The sequence below is a fragment of the Ambystoma mexicanum genome, chromosome 1p (genome assembly GCF_040938575.1).
Source record: "Ambystoma mexicanum isolate Mex_15411 chromosome 1p, UKY_AmexF1_1, whole genome shotgun sequence".
Lineage (NCBI taxonomy): Eukaryota > Metazoa > Chordata > Amphibia > Caudata > Ambystomatidae > Ambystoma > Ambystoma mexicanum.
The window spans coordinates 1,296,088,635-1,296,106,819 of record NC_090921.1 but is presented as its reverse complement, the minus strand read 5'-3'; the positions used below and the strand labels follow the sequence as shown (position 1 = coordinate 1,296,106,819).

The 18,185-nt window shown below is 43.6% G+C and overlaps 1 protein-coding gene across 7 annotated transcripts in view; it reads left to right on the top strand.

The window, feature by feature from the left end:
• The window catches only part of PPFIA3 (PTPRF interacting protein alpha 3), an 841,741-nt gene extending 833,189 nt beyond the window's left edge, over positions 1 to 8,552 (top strand). For all 7 annotated transcript variants that reach the window (XM_069605740.1, XM_069605757.1, XM_069605735.1 and 4 more), the window contains 2 exons: positions 886 to 953; positions 7,276 to 8,552. In XM_069605740.1, the coding sequence (XP_069461841.1) occupies positions 886 to 938 (53 nt within the window). In that variant the 3' untranslated portion in view covers positions 939 to 953; positions 7,276 to 8,552. The remainder of the gene's footprint in view (positions 1 to 885; positions 954 to 7,275) is intronic.
• Positions 8,553 to 18,185: the final 9,633 nt, after the last annotated feature.

The window sequence follows — 18,185 nt, the reverse complement described above, 5'->3', positions numbered from 1 at the left end:
TTAGAGTTGGAAAAGAGGTCGAATGTATTAAAGCGGGGGGATACCGCATTTTCTAGTGATGGTCTTCCCCAATAACATAGGGGGATTCCTTCCCCATGTAATCCTCCCTCGGTGCACCACCCCCAGGGAACTATTGTATTGTGGATACACCGCCCTGGCCCCATGGGAATGGTCTCCTTCTAGGGGAGAAGGAACGACAACCTCATATTAATCACACAATGCTCAGTGCAATCAATCCTCTGCATGGCTTGGACCTGCCCACCACTTGAGTAGGTGCTCCACCACCTCCTAGTTCTATTTTTGGGCCTATCTCGGAAGCAAAAGAAGACATATCCTGGTGTTTCCTACTCCTTTTTGGCTGTTCCTTTTTCACTGTTTTCACTTAATTTAATTTTTTTTTATCATGGAGATTTTCTGATGTGTTGGTCAATCTGAAAGTTCGGATGGGTGTTTGATATTTAGCGAGGCAAGCAGCCCATCTCTACTAAAAGCATGTTATTCAAGTTAAGGATTAAGCTTATTTCTGTTGCAAAGACAGTGCCATGTTTTGCTACTGCTTGGTACCCTGATTTCAGATCAGATCCATGCTGTAGAAGATTAGTTAGGGACCTGTAATTCTCGATTAAGAGTACAAAACAGTATCTGTCAAAGGCAAATTAACCAAAACAGGATGCCTTACTGAAAACATTGAACACATTTGCTAAAACGTTTTTGGGCCAGAGACCATTCTTCAACCTATTAGTAACATACTGAAACATGTTACTTTACATTAGATATTAATATTGCAGGTAAGTAACTTACCACCTCATCCTGCTTGTTGTTTGTGGTTCAAACGCAGAATGCCGGTCTTCCAGTTTTTTTAATGGGGTTCTATGTGTCTTGTAGGCAGCGCCTCTGGAAACCAGCGCGGGGAGAACGTCAGAACCTATTCCTGTTAATGCTTCTCTGAAAAGGTGAGTAAAAGATTGTTTTAAAGTGTTAATTGGGGGCGTGGCTGTATTTTCAGGGAGGGATGCTGGAACAGGAATTGGGCTGGTAGCAGCAGGTGGGTTTTTATCTAGGTTATTTAGTTGTTGGAGAGAGAAGTCTGTGAAAGTAGTAATGGGATGTGTTAGTTGATGAAGGGATTGTCGGCGGTGGGAGGAGTGGGTTTAGGAAGATGATTTATTGGGAGAAACGGATGTTTGTGGTGTTGATTTGTGGGAGCAAAGAGCTGGCTGCTGGCTTTCAGGGAATCCTTTTGAGTGGATTGTCTGGTGGGGTTTGAGAGAGAAGCTCTTGGTCAGGCAAGGGGATGGCAGGACAGTATTGTGAGTTATAGGTTTATGAAGGGAGAGGTTAGAGAGGAAAACAGGTCAACAAGTGTTGCTGATGGCCTCTAGAACACGCCACCTCTCAACGGTTCAAGGGTTTCCATTATGAATTTGAATAGGGTCCATACCTTATGCTCTTTTCCTCCCCAGATCTTCCTCCACCCTAGTCTAGAATTCCCTCAACTGAATGGCGTCACTGGAGATAGACAACCCCTACTATCTAGAATCAGCTGGCTAGTGGTGAGTGCCTAAAGGAAACCCCTTTTTACCATTTTCACTCCCTCCAAGGTCTTGGGGACCCACTAGAGGAATAACGAGAATTGGTGCCTTCCAACTGCCCAGGACTCTCGCCCTTTTCCTCTCATGCTCTTTTACTCCTCACCCTGATCTTTCTGATGCAAAAGCACCAGCTATAGTCATGTTTCTGTACCAATTCAAGATGAGTACCTTCATCTCCCCTCAGTAGTCCCTTTCAATAACCACAGCTCCCACATCCACAGAAGGTTTATGAGCTAATCCTGACCAGGGGGCAATCCGTCTTTCTGGCCCCTCCAGCCGTAGACCAGTCCTGACTACAGCCTGTCCCCGATAGGAACCACTTCTTTGTCATCTCCATGCAGGTCAAATCCCACAGTCATTGAGGTTGCTCTAATGGGGACTCGGGCAATTTTAAGTCACTCAGACTATTCTTAACATCTGTTGGTTGTGGGCAACCTCTATATTAGGGTCTGAACAATGCCACAATGAAACCACATGTCGTAGGCGGCTTTAAGAACACACCAACTCTGTTCAAGGGTTTATATTTATTTGTAATTTAAATAGCATCCAACTAAGGGCCATTCTCTCTCTCTCTCTCTCTCTCTCTCTCTCTCTCTCTTTTTCTCTCTCTCTCTCTCTCCCTCTCTCCCTCTCTCCCTCTCCCTCTCCCTCTCCCTCTCCCTCTCTTATATCCCAGAGTGTCCTAAACCCCAAAGTGGTCAGTCACTATCGATTGGTAACCCCTACTATCTAGAATCTGGATGGCTAGTGCTTAGGACCTAAAGGCAACCACCTTATCGTACTCCACCAGTGGTCTTGTAGGTGGATCCTAACCTAGGGTCCCACAAGAAGATTGATTACAGGAGTTGGTTTTGGGGAGATAACAGATTGATGACAAGCATAGGAGTTGATGGAGGAGAGGGGTATAGTTTGAGAGAAGTGATGAGTTGTTAGATGAAAGAAAACTAGCAGTGAAAAGAGAGTTGATGTGGGAATGAGTAAAGCATACAGTGCTGTATGCCCATTGGGGCCTTCAGGGCTTTGGCTTGAGATGGTAGCAAGTCTAAATTACTTGAACAATGATACATTTATGAAACTGGGGAGAGTGTGCACAATCTGTTGATGTTACTGTGCAGCCATGCTGCCCATTCTAATGGTCTGTCACAAGGCGTGCATCAGGAATTAACTGGAGATCATATACCCTTGCGGGATTGATTGGGGATGGAATATTGTTTTTAGCTGTCACAGGGTGGCTTTACCTCTGTAAAGCCACAAAACAAATTAATGTAGAAGCAATATGAGAGAAGTTCTGCCACAAAAAACACACATTTGTTTACGAACGCAAAGCACAACGCTTTTTTACTTCAGTCCCTTTGATGGACAGAAATATAGAAGGATTCAAAATAGGTTATATTTTCCACTGATGAGGTCTAGGAAAATTCTGACAGCTGCAGATTGCACCTTCAGAAAGTCTGCCGGACAGATTATCTGAAGATTCCGATACAATCTTTTATATTGTTTAGGCCTGGATAATTTAAGCCTTTTATGTTGAATTGAACAGGTTTTTGAAAGAAGTGGCTTGACAAGTGTCCCGAGCCTCAACTCCAATGAATGTTTAGATGAAGAAACTTCTCGGTCGCAGTCCTGATCAGCAGGTCATCAAAGCTCTTTGGGAGAAAGGCACCACTATGGCTTTCCTCTGGACATTGCTTAAAAGGTCAATTGCAGTTTGGGAACTATTGGCTATTATACCTTTTAGCTGCTGCCCTGGCATTGATAAATGTGGGCCCATGATATTAGCGTTTATTTATTGTGCATTTGTAATGCGCTTACACAACAAGTAAATTGTGTTTTAAAGCACCGTAAGGGGAACAGGGAGGGGACATTGGAATGAAGAATGAATACAACAATGAAAGTTAGAGGCGGACCTACTAGGCCTTGTGAGCATTCAGTACATGCAAGTGCAGAGGGAGAAAAGGATTGAGGGAATGGGGGTTAAGTGTTAGGTGTATCAAGAGGGAAGTGATAGGGAGTGAGCAGCTGTAAGTGCATAGGTGGAGTGGTTAGCCGCCAAAATAAGTAAGTGCAGGCCTGCAGTGACATAGGCTGTAGGTGATTGGGTGTGGATGGCCAGGACCCGAGAGGACACATAAGGGCCCTGGACACCAATCTCGGCAACTGTGGGATTTAACAGAGTTGGGAAGAAGGGAAGGAGGAGATGAAAAGGAAAGTTTTGAGGAGCTTCTGGAATTTGAGGGGATCCGGCTCAAGATGAAGAGGTAGGGGGAGGCTATTTCATAGGCGGCAGCCTGCTGAGGAAAGAGATCGGCCACTCGCTTGCTGTTTAACAAAGCGCTTAACACACAGAGTTGGTGCCGGAGGAACGTAAAGATCTCGAGGGAGAGTATTTAGTGAGAACAAGTTGTAGTTAGCATGGTCCCCGGCCCCAGACAGCCTGGTGGATGGTTCAGAGGGATTTGAATTTGATCCGTGCAGCAACCAGGAGCCAGTGGAGAGTTTTTAGGGCTGCAGAGATGCTGTCCATGGGCTTATCCTTGAAGCCAAGGATAAGTCTTTCAGCCATATTCTGGATTAGCTGAAGGGGTTGTAGAGAAGAAGAGGGTAGATTAAGGAAAAGGCTATTGCAATAGTCTAGCCTAGAGAGAACCAACGGTCTGGAGACATTGATGAGCTTCTGGGGCAAGGTGAGGTATGGAAGAATTCCTTTGAGGAGGTGGGGTTGTAAGTGGGACTTCTTGTCAAGGTCCTGAATGTGAGGGATGAAGGAAAGAGAGGACTCGAAGATGACTCCCAAGGTTTCTGGCTTCAGATGAAGATGAAGGGGGAGAGCCAATAGAAGATGGCCAGAGTGAGGGACAGAAAGCGGCAGCAGGAGTCCCAATAGGAAGGATCGCAGTCTTGCTGGCGTTGAGGCAGAGATCATTGGAAGTACACAAGGACTGGATGGCAGATAGGCAGTCCGGAATGATGGAGGAAGTAAGAAGAGGATCAGAGGGAAGTTTGAAGAATAGTTGTGTGTTGTCTGCATGACACTGGAAGTTTGGAGAGAAGGTGGAAACGAGGTGTGCAAGCGGAGCAAGGTAGTTGTTGTTAAACAGCCAGGGGGAAAGGTTGGAGCCCTGGGGGACGCCACAGGTGGAGATATGGGTGGGGAGGAAAAAGAGCCCAGAATAACCTGGGACTGACGGTCACTGAGGAAGGAGGTCAGCCTGTCCAGTGCCCGCTCCAAGATACCTAGGGTATCGTGGAGTCGTTTTATGAGGATGGAGTGGTTGACCGTATTGAATGCAGAAAAGAGATCAAGTAGAATGAGAACAGCTGGAGAGTTGGTAAGAGCAGCTGGAGAGTTGGTTGCAGGACTAGTCTGTTCAAGAAGGACATGCAGATAGATGTCCTCTACAAATATTAGTGGACAATTTCAGTCAGGATATAGAAGGGAGTTATAACATAAACAAAACATTGGGGGGGGTGGTAATCTTACCAGGTGGTTTACCACAGTTTGAAATATGGGTACTGAGCCATACTTCCAGTTCTACCAAAGTAGTGTTTGCTTTGTGGGAGGCTGACATTCTATCTAGCAGTACCAATCTGATAGGTGTCTGCTTGAAATCATACTTGACACAAGAATGCTGACGCCATCTCTCTCTGGGAGTTAAAGCCAAACTAGCTAGTCCAATTATCTGATTTATTTGGTATTTTCTGCACTAGCAAAGTCACTGTCCTTTTGTGGGGCTTGGATACAAATGGGGTTCTTGAATCATAGTATAGGAGGCATGTGGGATCAGAAGTTGTTTTCTCTTGAAGACATAGCATCACTACCAGTTTTATTAGGCAGGAATGTAATGGTATTGAGGGGAGCTGTAACGTTCTTAATGGTCAGTGGCAAAGATTTTTTAAATGACCTAGAATAGCGATGTCGGTTGGTAGGCCAGAGGAGGTAGTCTTATGATATTGTCTGCTGTAATAGCTCAATTGGAAGAATATCATATTGGAGTAAGTATGATGAAGGGATAATGAATTGGAGGAAGTATGATGAAGGGATGTTATGTTATATGCTCTGAATGTTGCTGAAAACGAAGAGATCAATGACTAGAGGAAGGGTGTGACTGATGAGAAGATTGATGGTTGGGCGAAAATGGGAAAGGCTTGTGAGGAGCAGTTGTTGGCAAATAAATTGTTTAGTACTGGAGAACTGGTATATAAAGAGAGACAGTTATTGGAAGGGGTGCATTGTTGGGGGGTGGGTTGATTTGCCTTGGGTAGTGTGTGCCTGAAGAGAGAGCAATTGGTGGGAGAAGCAAGTGTTTCTCAGAGGAAGGAACATTTAGGAGAGATACTGGTGGATGAAGATTAGTGGCGTATGTTTTGGTTTAGGGTAGGATAGTGTTTGTCAGATGTTGTAGTGCTTATTTCGAGAAGGGTTGGCCCAGAAACACCTACAAGGACTAACTAAGGTTGTAAGCAGTAAATAAGGGCTATGTTGGTTGGGGCAGAATATTCATGTTGGACGAGGAAGTTGCGAGTTGGATGGTCTTGGAGGTGGGGGGTTACTTGCGAAAAGGTTTTTTGATGAGACTGATGAGCAAATATTGGAGGTTGGAAGACACAGTGAGGGGAGGAAAGGGTTTATTGAATGAAGAGAACGTGTGAAGGATTGGAGATTTGGGGGGTTGCAGAAAGAGTTGGCAGTCAATACGAGAGGGTATATCAAAGGAGGGGTGTGCAAAAAAAGACTGGTGAAAGCTGCATTTTTTGGGGGGCAGCAGCAGGTAGTGGGGAATGATTTTTGGGAGGCTCATAGTGGACAGTTCTCAGCGAGGGGATTACACGAAAATATGGAGGGAGAAAAAACCGAATGGTTGAAATTATCGGATTTTCGGCTGTACCAAAATTACGTACAGCCAAAAATGCCAAACATTTCAACCATTTGGTTTTCATTATACCGAACAAGTGAAGCGGGGGAGTCCCTCGCACCCTTGTTTGCTATAATGGAATCAGGGTTAGGGGGGGCTGTCCCCCACATCCAAAGCAACTATGCTTTCTCCCTGAAAAGGACCCTGCAGCGCCGGTTCCCATCCACAGAAGTGAAGGGAACTGGAACTGCAGGGACTCGGCAGCACAAAGCGAAGTGGGCTGCAAAAGGTAAATAAGGGGTTCAAAGGAGCGGGGTCTACAAAGGCCAATAAGTTGTGGGGTGCTTATTTCGAATACGAACATTTAGAATTTAACATTTTCATCTTCAAAATGTTCGTATTTGAAATAATCATGTTCATCCTGCTCCAAGAGAGGATATGGCAGTCTAAGTAACAGCTTGTTAAAGTTGGCAAAAGTCTGTGGCGAGTGTTGCTGAGAGAGAATTAGTGGCAGAAGTCATTGTTAGAAGGTTCTCTTAGTGGGAGAGGGTTAATGGGTGGAACAGTGGGAGGCTTTTTGCGTGTGGGTGAAGTCATGTGTGTGGGAGGATGTACAGAGGGCATTTTGGAGTATGCCCCTCTTGGTGGTTATAGGTTTAGTGGTGTACGGTACAAAAAATAAGCAATTGCCAAGGCTTGGTGAGAAGTTGTTGATTGAGAAGCAGTTGTGCATTGAGCGACTCATAGCGTAATGTTTTTCATCTTTGATCATGTCCTCTGTTGTCATTGTCATGGAAATGCCTCTTCATGCTTCTTTCTCCTCTTTTTAGGTGATGATATTGGCAATAAGGCCACTGGAGGCATTTTTTCATCAATTCAGGCACAGAGATGGTGATACCGGCACTTGGAAGCAGACAGTCCTTGCTTTGTAGCCAGGAAGAATGGACATGTGGCGGCTTCTCTACATCACCTAGGAAGGCTACCAGGATAGGGTGGCATTTGTAGAGACTTCCTGGACTCCCTGTCTCTACAGACTAGAGCTCACATTGCATGGCACCCGGCGGGCAGTGCAGGGCACGGCAGGAGACAACTCGCCCCTTTTTCTGGTTTATTTATTGGTGGGAGAGGGGTCAAGGGGAACTGTGTGATTCTTGTTCAGCAGTCCGGTGTGGAAAGCCGGGTCAGAAAGTGGATGTTATTTAAGGACTAGAGCTACAAATGTTAACTTTAATGTTGCAAGAAGAAGGAGACTAGCTGGTCTCTCTTTCAGGGGTCCATGAGCCATATTGATGTCGTCATATCCATCCCGCACTTCTCCCTCTTTAGTGCTTGGGAGACCTGCAAGATGGTGGAGAATGCTGTCTGTAGTTTATACTTCTTTCACCTGAAGTTTGGGCCATTAAGGCAAACCTCTTGACTGTTATGTGGGGGCTGCCCTCCTGGCTGTTCTAGATAGTGCACCGAGAAATTGAGGCTGACTTCTTGGTTGTTCTATGTAGGGTGTGGATCGAGGGTGGTTGCATATGTTTCTGGAGCGCATAACGACTTGTGTGAGCAGTGGAGGACAAGTTCAGATGTGTAGATTCTGAGGATCGTGGCAGATGCTGATGCCTTGCCTACAGGAATCATTCACTGGCTGCTGAGATGACTTCAAGTGGTGTATTCCCCAGAAATGTCCTAGATTTTGACCTGGATGCAGATCTCCTGCAGAATCTAATAATGTGCGTTGCTTCTGGGAGATGCTAGACTCTTTCTCACGTCTTATTAGACCGATTGTTGTGTGAAATTGAGGGTGGTGTCTATAAAGGAATGTTTTTTCTATTTCCATGACCCCTTGGACAGTTCACCTTTGTCTTTTAATCCTAAAAGATAGCTAACCGATTCAGATATAGTTCGAGCACAACTAACCCATTGAAAAGTATCCTGTCCTCCCGAATAAGAAAGGGAATAAGAACAATTGATGTGGTAGCTGTGTAAACATAGCAACAGCTTGGAATCGACCTCACACCATCTCAGATCTGACTCGATACCGGGGACACAGGAAATAACCCACACAAGTCTATGGTCATATGAACAATGCTGGAATTAAACAAGTTTCAGAAGGGAACCATTCAGTTTAACTTAGAGTTTTGTACTTTTGGTGCCTTTTAATTATAAGGTCACATATTTTCCATGAAAGGAAGACATCACACATGCACTGGCATTTCTGCAGGAAACATGTGTTTGCCACTGCTATCTTACAGTGTGCCTTTATTTGGCTTTTTCTATGCTATTGCTGTCTTTGCCAATATCATTTAAGTTCCTTCCAAATGTTAAGAGCCAGTAAGCCCTCAATGTTCCCAAAAGGTGAGATTTTAGCCTGCTGGAACAACACCTCACAAACGTGAGCTGTAGGGGACTGTCGGATTTTAATTGTTGGAGGCTCTTGGAACTGAAATGGCTTGTGGGACCACTCAGTAGGTTGGTTTACAGGACTCTTTTGCAAACTTCGGAACAACTGGGCAGGTTGGGAACATTTTCTGGGGATAGGCTTACTGATAGGTTTGGAGGTATCGTCAAAGACCATCAAAGGGGCTGGCATGACAGCAACCCTGTTAATCCCCCTCTGACATTTACAAGCTCTGCAGCCTTGACAAGCAACCATGAATTGAATCAGGATAGCTACAGAAATCCATGCACCGAGTGTTACTTTATGTGACTTTTCAGGCAAGTTTAAAGTGTCACTGTTCTGGGCTTTGACACTTTTACTTGTTCAGTGACTAAGTCCCTGTTTGACTGGCCTGTTACAGAACAAGTGGGGATAGTCACAGGTCTGGACTTCGCTTGATCTGTTTCAAGAGGAAATACGGGTTTCACAGGAATCACTTGGATGGCTTTGTTATTGAGGAAGTAGCCTCCTGCCGACAAGCTTATAATGGGCCAAATGTTTTGCAAGTGTCTGCCCAGCCACGGCCAAGCTCTTGCAAATTGAAATTGCAATGGACATTAAATTTGAAAACTGGTGATGGCAGATTAACCCCAAGTGATCACCTTCATCTTCAGCATTGCTTTGCTTACACTCAAGAAGGCAGTTAGTTTCACAGTCTCCATGTTGTAATGTGAAGGCAGATGAGCTCTCCAAAGTTGTCTTAAAGTTGGCGACGAAATCTGAGGTTGCCATTGTTTCTGTGATGGTGGCCTGATCTGCTGTCCCTCAAATCCCACTTGAGGCCAATATAGCTAAGCTCAAGAGTCACTGGACCGTACCCAAGCATCTGAAATAAATGTCCAGATGATTTCATACCTTTTTGGAGGATTCCGCAAAGTTCCACATTATTTGGTGACGTTTCCATTTGCCACCACAATGATTTTGGGATCGGGTACACCAGTGTGTACTAAGCACAATAGCTGGGTGATTTTCAAAAATACTATGTCAAAAGGAAAAACACAATTCGGTAGAAAGCTGTGTAATTTATGGTTCTCCTTAACCATAAAGTGAAATGCGGACACACAGGAGACCTACCATATGGACCATTGCCAAATATCCACTATATTTCTAGATCCAAGATTGTGGTCCTGTAGCTGGCATAGGTAGAAACATTCCTTTAATCAACAAGAGCATGACAAATGCCTGTGTGGGTCCCACTCTGACAAAACCTGACATGTGACTGAGCTACCACGTCTTGTACAAAACAAAACATATCTTGACTGTTAATGTCCTCCTTTTGTCTCAAGGTTTGCAGTAAATTCCTCACTTAGTACCCCCTCCATTTTCTTGGTTATGAGATGAAGCATTTTAGGAAATATAATCCTTTCTGGTCTATATACCTTTGACAGAAGCTATGTTATCAATCGGAGAGCTGCACATTTGGGTTATCCTTCCCTCAACTATCCATTTAATGCAGCGTGGCAGTAGACTTTTCTGACTCTAGGGTGATACATTGGGCATACATTGTTCCTCTACTTAGATCTTAAAACAATTCATGGAATAATAACTGGCCTTTAATCTGAAAAGTGGTGTGAAAAGTGTCCCCATAGCGTAGTCCTCATTAAAATAAGAAGCATGTGGAGTATAGGTTCCAATGACCATCATCTTGGTGAATGGGAATACAGTTGCCTTAGAGCGTTTCTTCTTTGCTCTCATTCAGAGATTGCAAAACTTCCTCATATTAGAAAGGTGGCCAAAATCTTCAGGGTCCTTTTTTTTACCCACAAAGACAGCTGAAATGGCCATTGTCAATCTCTGCTGCCAGAATTGGATGAGCAAACATATTAATTGTGATCCTGCTCCTTGAGTTCAGGTGGCAAATTCATAAAAACATTTATTTAGTCAATTCATTGCCAGTGTTTAATATCACAAAAATCTAAATGGGAATTTATCATATTTGTGGAAGACAATTAAAATCTCAAAGTTCCTCTCTCCTTCAAGAAAAGTTGACCTTTACAGACTCCTATTTACAGCCAAACAAGATCAATGAGGTCTCTAGAACCTTCCATGCAACCCAGAAAGACGTTTCATTGCACTGGTCTTCCACAATCAGGCCCTTGAAAACACCAGAATCTTCACATTAACTCGATAAAAGAAATGATATTGTAAGAGTCTTATTTACAGCCTAATAAGGCCACCATGCTCTATCGACTTCCTGGCAGTCCTAGAAGCCATCCAAGCTCTCCAGTATTTTCCTTTTGGCACATAAAGAATTTAAAGGTTCCCGGGGTCTACCTCTCATCCCAATAGGCTGTGGGAAATCTGTGGTCTTCTTTCAACCAAGAAAGCTATCAGAACTCTCTCTGGTCTCTGCCCCTCTACATCCAGAAACTATTTGAGCTTGTGATGTTCTACCTCTTTCTCCAAGCCAGGTAACCATTTCAGCTCCCTGTAGTCTCTTGCAGCCTAATAAGCCATCTGGTCTCTAGATGCTCTTCTTCCACAGTTAGCTTTCTGAGCACTATTGTCTTACTATAAGAACAGGAAGCCATCAAAGCTATCGATTTCTGTTGGCTTTCTGGGCAGTGACAACAACACTTTCCAGGATCTACCAAGGCATCTGGGTTCTCCAGACTATCTACTCTCAGCCCAAAAAGCATCTGAGCACTCTGGGGGCTTCCCAGATGCCCAGGGAGCCATCTGAACCCTTTGTGTTCACGCTTACAACACAGGAAGCTATCTGAGCAGTCTATAGTCTTCATACTTGCCCAAAAAGGCATCTAGGCTCTTGGTGCCACAACCCTCTCCACCGAGGAAGGAATTTGAGCCTTGCCTTTCACACATCCCAAGGAGCCGTCAGAGCTTTTCATTGTCATTGCCACAGTCAAGAAAGCCACCTGACCTCATCAGAAACTTTCTTATAACCCAGGGGTCTCCACATCCACTTCAACATCCAAATTCATTCTATGCTTTTCAAATCGTCACATAAAATACATGTATGTATATTGGATCTAAATGGGAGTTGTTTACATAGTTCGTAGGTATCTTGAAAACCTGGTGTGGTTGGGACTTTTCTATTAATCGCAGAAAGGCATCCATGGGATACAATTCAAAGCTTTGGTATCAAGGATTTTTATTGAACCTGATACAATTTTAATGTATGAAACAAATCATGATTTAATCTGCACTTGTAAAAAAACAATTTACATAGCAGGAAACAACTTTGTATTAAAAAGAGCACATCTAAATAGTAAAATTCATTCTATTCAATCGTCCAAGCATTCATCCACATACATCCAACCAACAATCCACTCATACCAACCACCAATGGGTATACAATATAAAATCTATAAGAAAATTAATGACATATGATTCATCAGAAAGATTTATAGAAAAGAATGTTCGATCAATCTGTCGGGTCACACTTGGAGTGTGAATTGGGATGAGGTCGTGTCCGGAGACTTCTGGGACCCATCTCAATTGCTTAGGCCACTGACACTATCTATTGTGGCCCGACAGATTGATCGAACATTCTTTTCTATAAATCTTTCTGATGAATCATATGTCATGAATTTTCTTATAGGTTTTATATTGTATACCCATTGGTGGTTGGTGTCAGTGGATTGTTGGATGGATGCATGTGAATGAATGCGTGGACGATTGAATAGAATGAATTTTACTATTTAGATGTGCTCTTTTTAATACAAACTTGTTTCCTGCTATATAAATTGTTTTTTACAAGTGCAGATTAAATCATGATTTGTTTCATACATTAAAATTGTATCAGGTTCAATAAAAATCCTTGATACCAAACCTTTGAATTGTATCCTTTGGATGCCTTTCTGCGATTAATTATTATATTAATACTCCTATCCAGAGTGTGGGGTCTCCTGTGTCTTTCAGAGAACACACATGGTTGGGACTCTTGACAACTGGACTGGGATCAACTTGTTAAAGTACACGAACACAGTAGAAGTCACCATAATCTTTCCCATAGCCTAGGTAGACAGTTGTTCTTGCGATTTTTCTTCACATTCCAGGAGCAAAGATCAAATGATGATAACCTATATCTTGATGATACACTTTTTACATCAGTTCTTCTGTTCTATAGCCCTGCAAATAGCAGTTATTTGTTTTACCAACCTCAATGTACTCGTTGTATAGACTTTGGTTCAATGAAAGTCTGAATGAGGCTGAAAGGCATTTAAGCCTATAACCTACTGGCTTCACAGATCTCCACAACAAGCGTTTACCTCACAAACTTTTCCTGCTTACAGCGAGCCTGGGAAAACCGTTGCAATGCACAATGCCCTGGCTAGAGCGAGGGTTTCTGAAACCTCACCCCCTCCCACTCCTAATGTTACCTCCCTGATCTGTGTTCCAGAGGTCTAGAGTAGTTTAAGTGTTGGGGTATTTTCCAAGCTTTCCTGATATCGTGGACTTTGCGCATGAAGGTGTGCCTGGGGTGGAACCTGGTCTCTTTCTGTCTACCTACATATTCTTTTCCTCTGCCATTTTATCCTAGAACGCAATTGCACACAGAAATGGGCATACCTTTACTTGAATCATCACTTTTCAGTATTCTTTAACATTAATGACAAATATGCATATGTGTTCTCTGTGAAGCCTTCATACGTTACTGTGATTGAACTTCCCAGCAAGCTCGTGAAAAAGAGATTTGATTTGAGTTCCAGAGGAATTCAACCATGAGGCCTATGGATAGTCTTGAAGGACTTTATTTATCAGAGTGTTTGTTCACTACATGAGTTGATTCTGAGATCTGGCTTAAGAATATTCAAGTGTGAGGATGCAGGGTTAAAGGTGGAAGTATTGCCTTTCTGCCACAATCTGGAAGATGACTCCATATTAATGACGAGTGCTGACTTTATCGACGTATCCCATTGACTCTTCAGATTATGGACGCAAAAGTCAGCTGAAGTTAAAGACGGTGATAATTGTGCGGAGAATGGTGACTTTGGGCGAGTGGAGTTGCAAGACCTTTGTGGGTTGAGAACAGCTAAGCTTTAGATGAAGCTAGCCTATACTCTTGAGATGGTTGTATGTAAATAAGAGGAGGAACCCTATGGAAGTAAACAGAACGACCCAGCTGCCTCTTTCGCTCCATGAACTATCGCAGATCAGCCTGCCCAACCCTCACAAGTTAGGATTTTTTATAAGAGTGCCAAAATTTGAACTGCCTAATGTTGTGAAGTAATGAAATTTCAAGGGTGAAAATCTGGGTCAACGGATGGTCTTGCCCTTTCCTACTTAGAATTCACACCAGTGACCTGAGGAGGCTTTAATACTTGAGTGGTAGACTGTATATTGGTGCCACATAGGTGCAAGCCAAGCAGGAAGGACCATGCTAACCCAAGGACGTTTGGGTGAAGGGTAGGTGTCCATAAACACTCTGATGGGCTATTCTGGCCTTTGGTTTGTTAAAGGGGAGGGTCTCTGGGGCTCCTTGATATAAAAAAAAGTGGAAATCATGGTGTCTACCAATCCTTCCCTTGTTGCCTTTTCCATTTTTAATCTGGTCTTGGTGGCTCGTATATCAGGAATGCCCCTTCCCATGACCCACTCAGTGCCACTCCTAGTTTATAGGTATCCCTACTTGTTGACATGGGAGCTGGTAATTCTTGCCTTTGGAGGAAGTTACTAGTGGTCCTTTGGTCTAGCAGTGTCCCACTTCTGGTCTCAGTTTACAAGGGAAACACCGTTGTTCCATGTTTTGAACCTTGTTTACCTGTGGAATTCTTTTTATTTTTTATTTATTTGTTGCTTCATGTTTTATTTGTGTTGTAAACCTAATTAGGAGACAGTGCCAAGACTCCTGCTACTATAACCTGTAGATGGTGGCAGAGTGTTTATCAGTGCTGTAAGAAATGCAATTGTTGTATTTATTTTTTTATCGAAAGCCGACATGATGGAGGGTCATATCTTTTCTTTATTTTATATTTTATTCAAATGTCTTATTTTTTTATTTCAGGTTACTCTTCTGTTGTATATTTGTAACATAACCTGTTTCTCTGCCTTTCTTGAGGGGCCCAATGACAGGCAATCCTCCGCCTGTGTTCGCTGGCCTGCATATGCTGGTCCTAGCTTAACACTGCCTTCTGTGTGACACTACATATGGTGGCAGCAGTGCTTAATCTGTGGGGGAGGTTGCCAGGGCACAGCCCTGGCACTTATTTCTGAGCCCTTGCACTTATTTTTGATCCTAGTTTCATGGTTTTGTGGTGTTTTGGCAACTTTATTATTTCAACTGTCAGTCACAGTAATATAACAATCAACAGTTTGCACTGGCCAAGGTCTGCATCCTGGGCTGGCTCAGTGTAATTCACGACCCTGATGGCCCAGGTTGGCACTCAGTACTATTTATCCATGTTCATGTATAACAATGAGTTGGACAGTGACAATATTGGCACTAATGCTGGCCAAGTCTGCACACTGCGCTCTCAGCCTGAATGATATTGATGCATATTATCTACTGTAATAACTATCAGGGTGGGTTGTCAACAACAGGACAGTCACCAGCCAGCAGCCCCAATAGAAGGGCAAAGTTAGTGCAAAGGCCAATTTCAAATAGGCGTGCCTGTCTTGAGGGGCGACCTATAAAAGATGATTTTGCTTCACTGTTTGGCAGGAAAGGTCATCAGTTCAGTGATGATTTTGCCTGCATTTGTCCATCAATTTACCATAGGAGGAAAGCATGTTTGCTCTTTTTTTTCTGAGGACAGGTGTTTAACATGTTGCACTTGCCAACGATAGGATCAGAGCAAAATGTTAACGTTGGTGCGTTTTAAAGAAAGACAAACTTATTTTATTTCAAGATACAACTTAAATGTTATGTTAATTGGTAGCTGTAAATCAGTGTCTCCTCAATGAGCCGAGCGGAGTTGCAGCTTTAACTTCAAATATGCTCACAGTGCATGGAGCAAGCATGGGTGGGTACAGTGGTCGAGGAGACCTGATATGTCACAGATGCCCGAGAAAATATTTGGGCCCTGGCACTTATTTTTGTACAAATTAGGCTGGATGGGTCTAGTTATCCTAAATCCATTCCCCTCCCCATTGATATCAATAATTATCCCTACGCCTTCATAATCCTGAACATTCCTCTGCAATTTTACTGCATTTTAGAAAAATGCTGAATTGTCGCATGGTAAGAGCATTGCCACAGATCAGCCCTTTATTGTATTGAAGATGCATTGACCACAAAGCTTAGAGTGCAAGCAACTGGCTGGTATGGTATTGTCTTAGAAAAGCAAAGTGGCCGCAGTTCCCAGGGTCAATCGGATATCACACATCTAATGGAAAAGAGAAGATGTGGTTAAACTTGCCAAGGCCGAATCGGCCTGTACCTGGGTAGGAAATGTAGGAAGTGTATAGACCCAAGTCATTGGCAACAGAGTGGGCCAAACCTATGTATTACTAAAAGATCACTGGAATCTGGCTTTCCAAGTACACAGGTGTTCACATGAGGTTTGCCAGAGAACTCTTGTTGCGGGTGGGTCCTTACCCCTGACTGTGCCCACCCTGCTTCTAACTGGAGACTTGCCCAGATGAGCCAATTTTACTGTGCAGTAGCTAATATTGTAGCATGTGAAGGGTCTCCTGCATTGTCTGAGGTTTGGGCGCCCGATTCACACTTCAGGAGTGCCATCGATGTATAGGTTTAGGTGTGTCTATTGTATCATGATGTACTTTGAGTTTCACATCACACAGTACAGCAGTTCAGCCACTGAAAAAGTGCATCACCAAGACATGAGTATAACACCTGATAGTTGTGGTTGTCCAATAGCCACATGGCCATTATAACCAGCCTGACATTTCCCAACACATCCAAATCAGGTTTCAGCACGGAAAAGCTTGCCTACTGTTCGGCTTTCTTTGCTAATGGAATTCACTGAAAGCTTTCCTTTGTCAAGTGTTGAACAATGCATCACACCAAATGAGGACTGTGAATAGTTACACAATGGGGCAACAAAGCATTTTCTGGTTTGCAGTCACCATGGCTTCCACATACCAATCCTGTTACTTTACACTGAATGTCACCTGCACTGCATGAGGGATGATGTTGGGAAGGACGACATTAATTCTAAAGTATTCATAACAAAACAAGACCAAAAACTGCAAGGGTGTGCTTTATTTATGTAGAGCTGTGTCCTTTGTTCCAGTAACAGATAACACGCCAACACTGTTGCCTTTTAACAAATTACATTATCTCAATCCTAAGCAGTTTTCTACTTCCATTTGCTCAATACCTTTTTCATTTCACATCACCTTGTCCTGGAAGTGTGATGTGCCTTGTAATTTGTGTCATGCTGATTCACTGCCAATCGGAGGGCTTTGAGTGGTCCCTGATACCAGTTTATTAACCATACTGATGCTGGATTTTGGATCACCATGCAATTATTTTCCATTAGCCCCTAGGTAGCAAAAAACAATCCTGATACATGCGAACCACAAATGTGTGTCATTCCAGGAAGGGCAAACCCCTGCTTGCATAATTCATGCTTTACACAGTCTATCTATACTGATCACCAGAGTTGGTTACCCTACTCTGGACTTCACACCTTGTGCAGTGGTGTCCAAGGGGGTAGTTAATACACAGGGCTTCAGTCAGGTTCTGAGGTGGGAGTATTTTACTCCATACCTATGGAGGTTGGTAGTACAGTATTTTTTCTGGGAGTAAAAAAGTAGCTCATTGTTGACTGCGGTACTTTGGAAAATAAAAAGACATTGTAATTTTTAATTAATAGATACATGCCTTCGTCCCGCCCCCTTTCCTGCATATGTATGGTAGGTCATGTGAAGGGTGGACTGGGCCAGAGCCTAAGCACAGCAACGCGTGCTTCCCCTTTAAGAATTTGCACGTGAAAGCATGCTGCACACACAATATGCGGCCAAACACTACACTACGTGCTATACTCCGTACGCTCAGTCCCTTGCTCTTCATTAGATGGGTTGGATGCCTGATGCTGCTTTTCTTCTTCAGTTCGTTGCTTCCTCACAGTATTTGCTTAAATGTTTTTCTTTTCCCTTGTTCACCTCAGTTCCAATCCTGTCTATACCGGGTAAAGCAGGTTTTTCTGTATTCACATGGTGTTGTAGGTCATTCTTATTAGTGGACCCCCGTGCACCTTACCTAGAGTGTTTGGGCCCTCTTTATCGTTAGGACACTGGAAAAACTCGACGGGGGGCGGTGGTGCAGCTCGCTGACAGCTCTCTGGCTCTTACGGGCCTCGGCTCCAGCGATGCGCCTCGACTCCGGACATGACTTTGATAGCCATACTTATGTGGGGGGGCACAACACCCCCTACTTAAGTT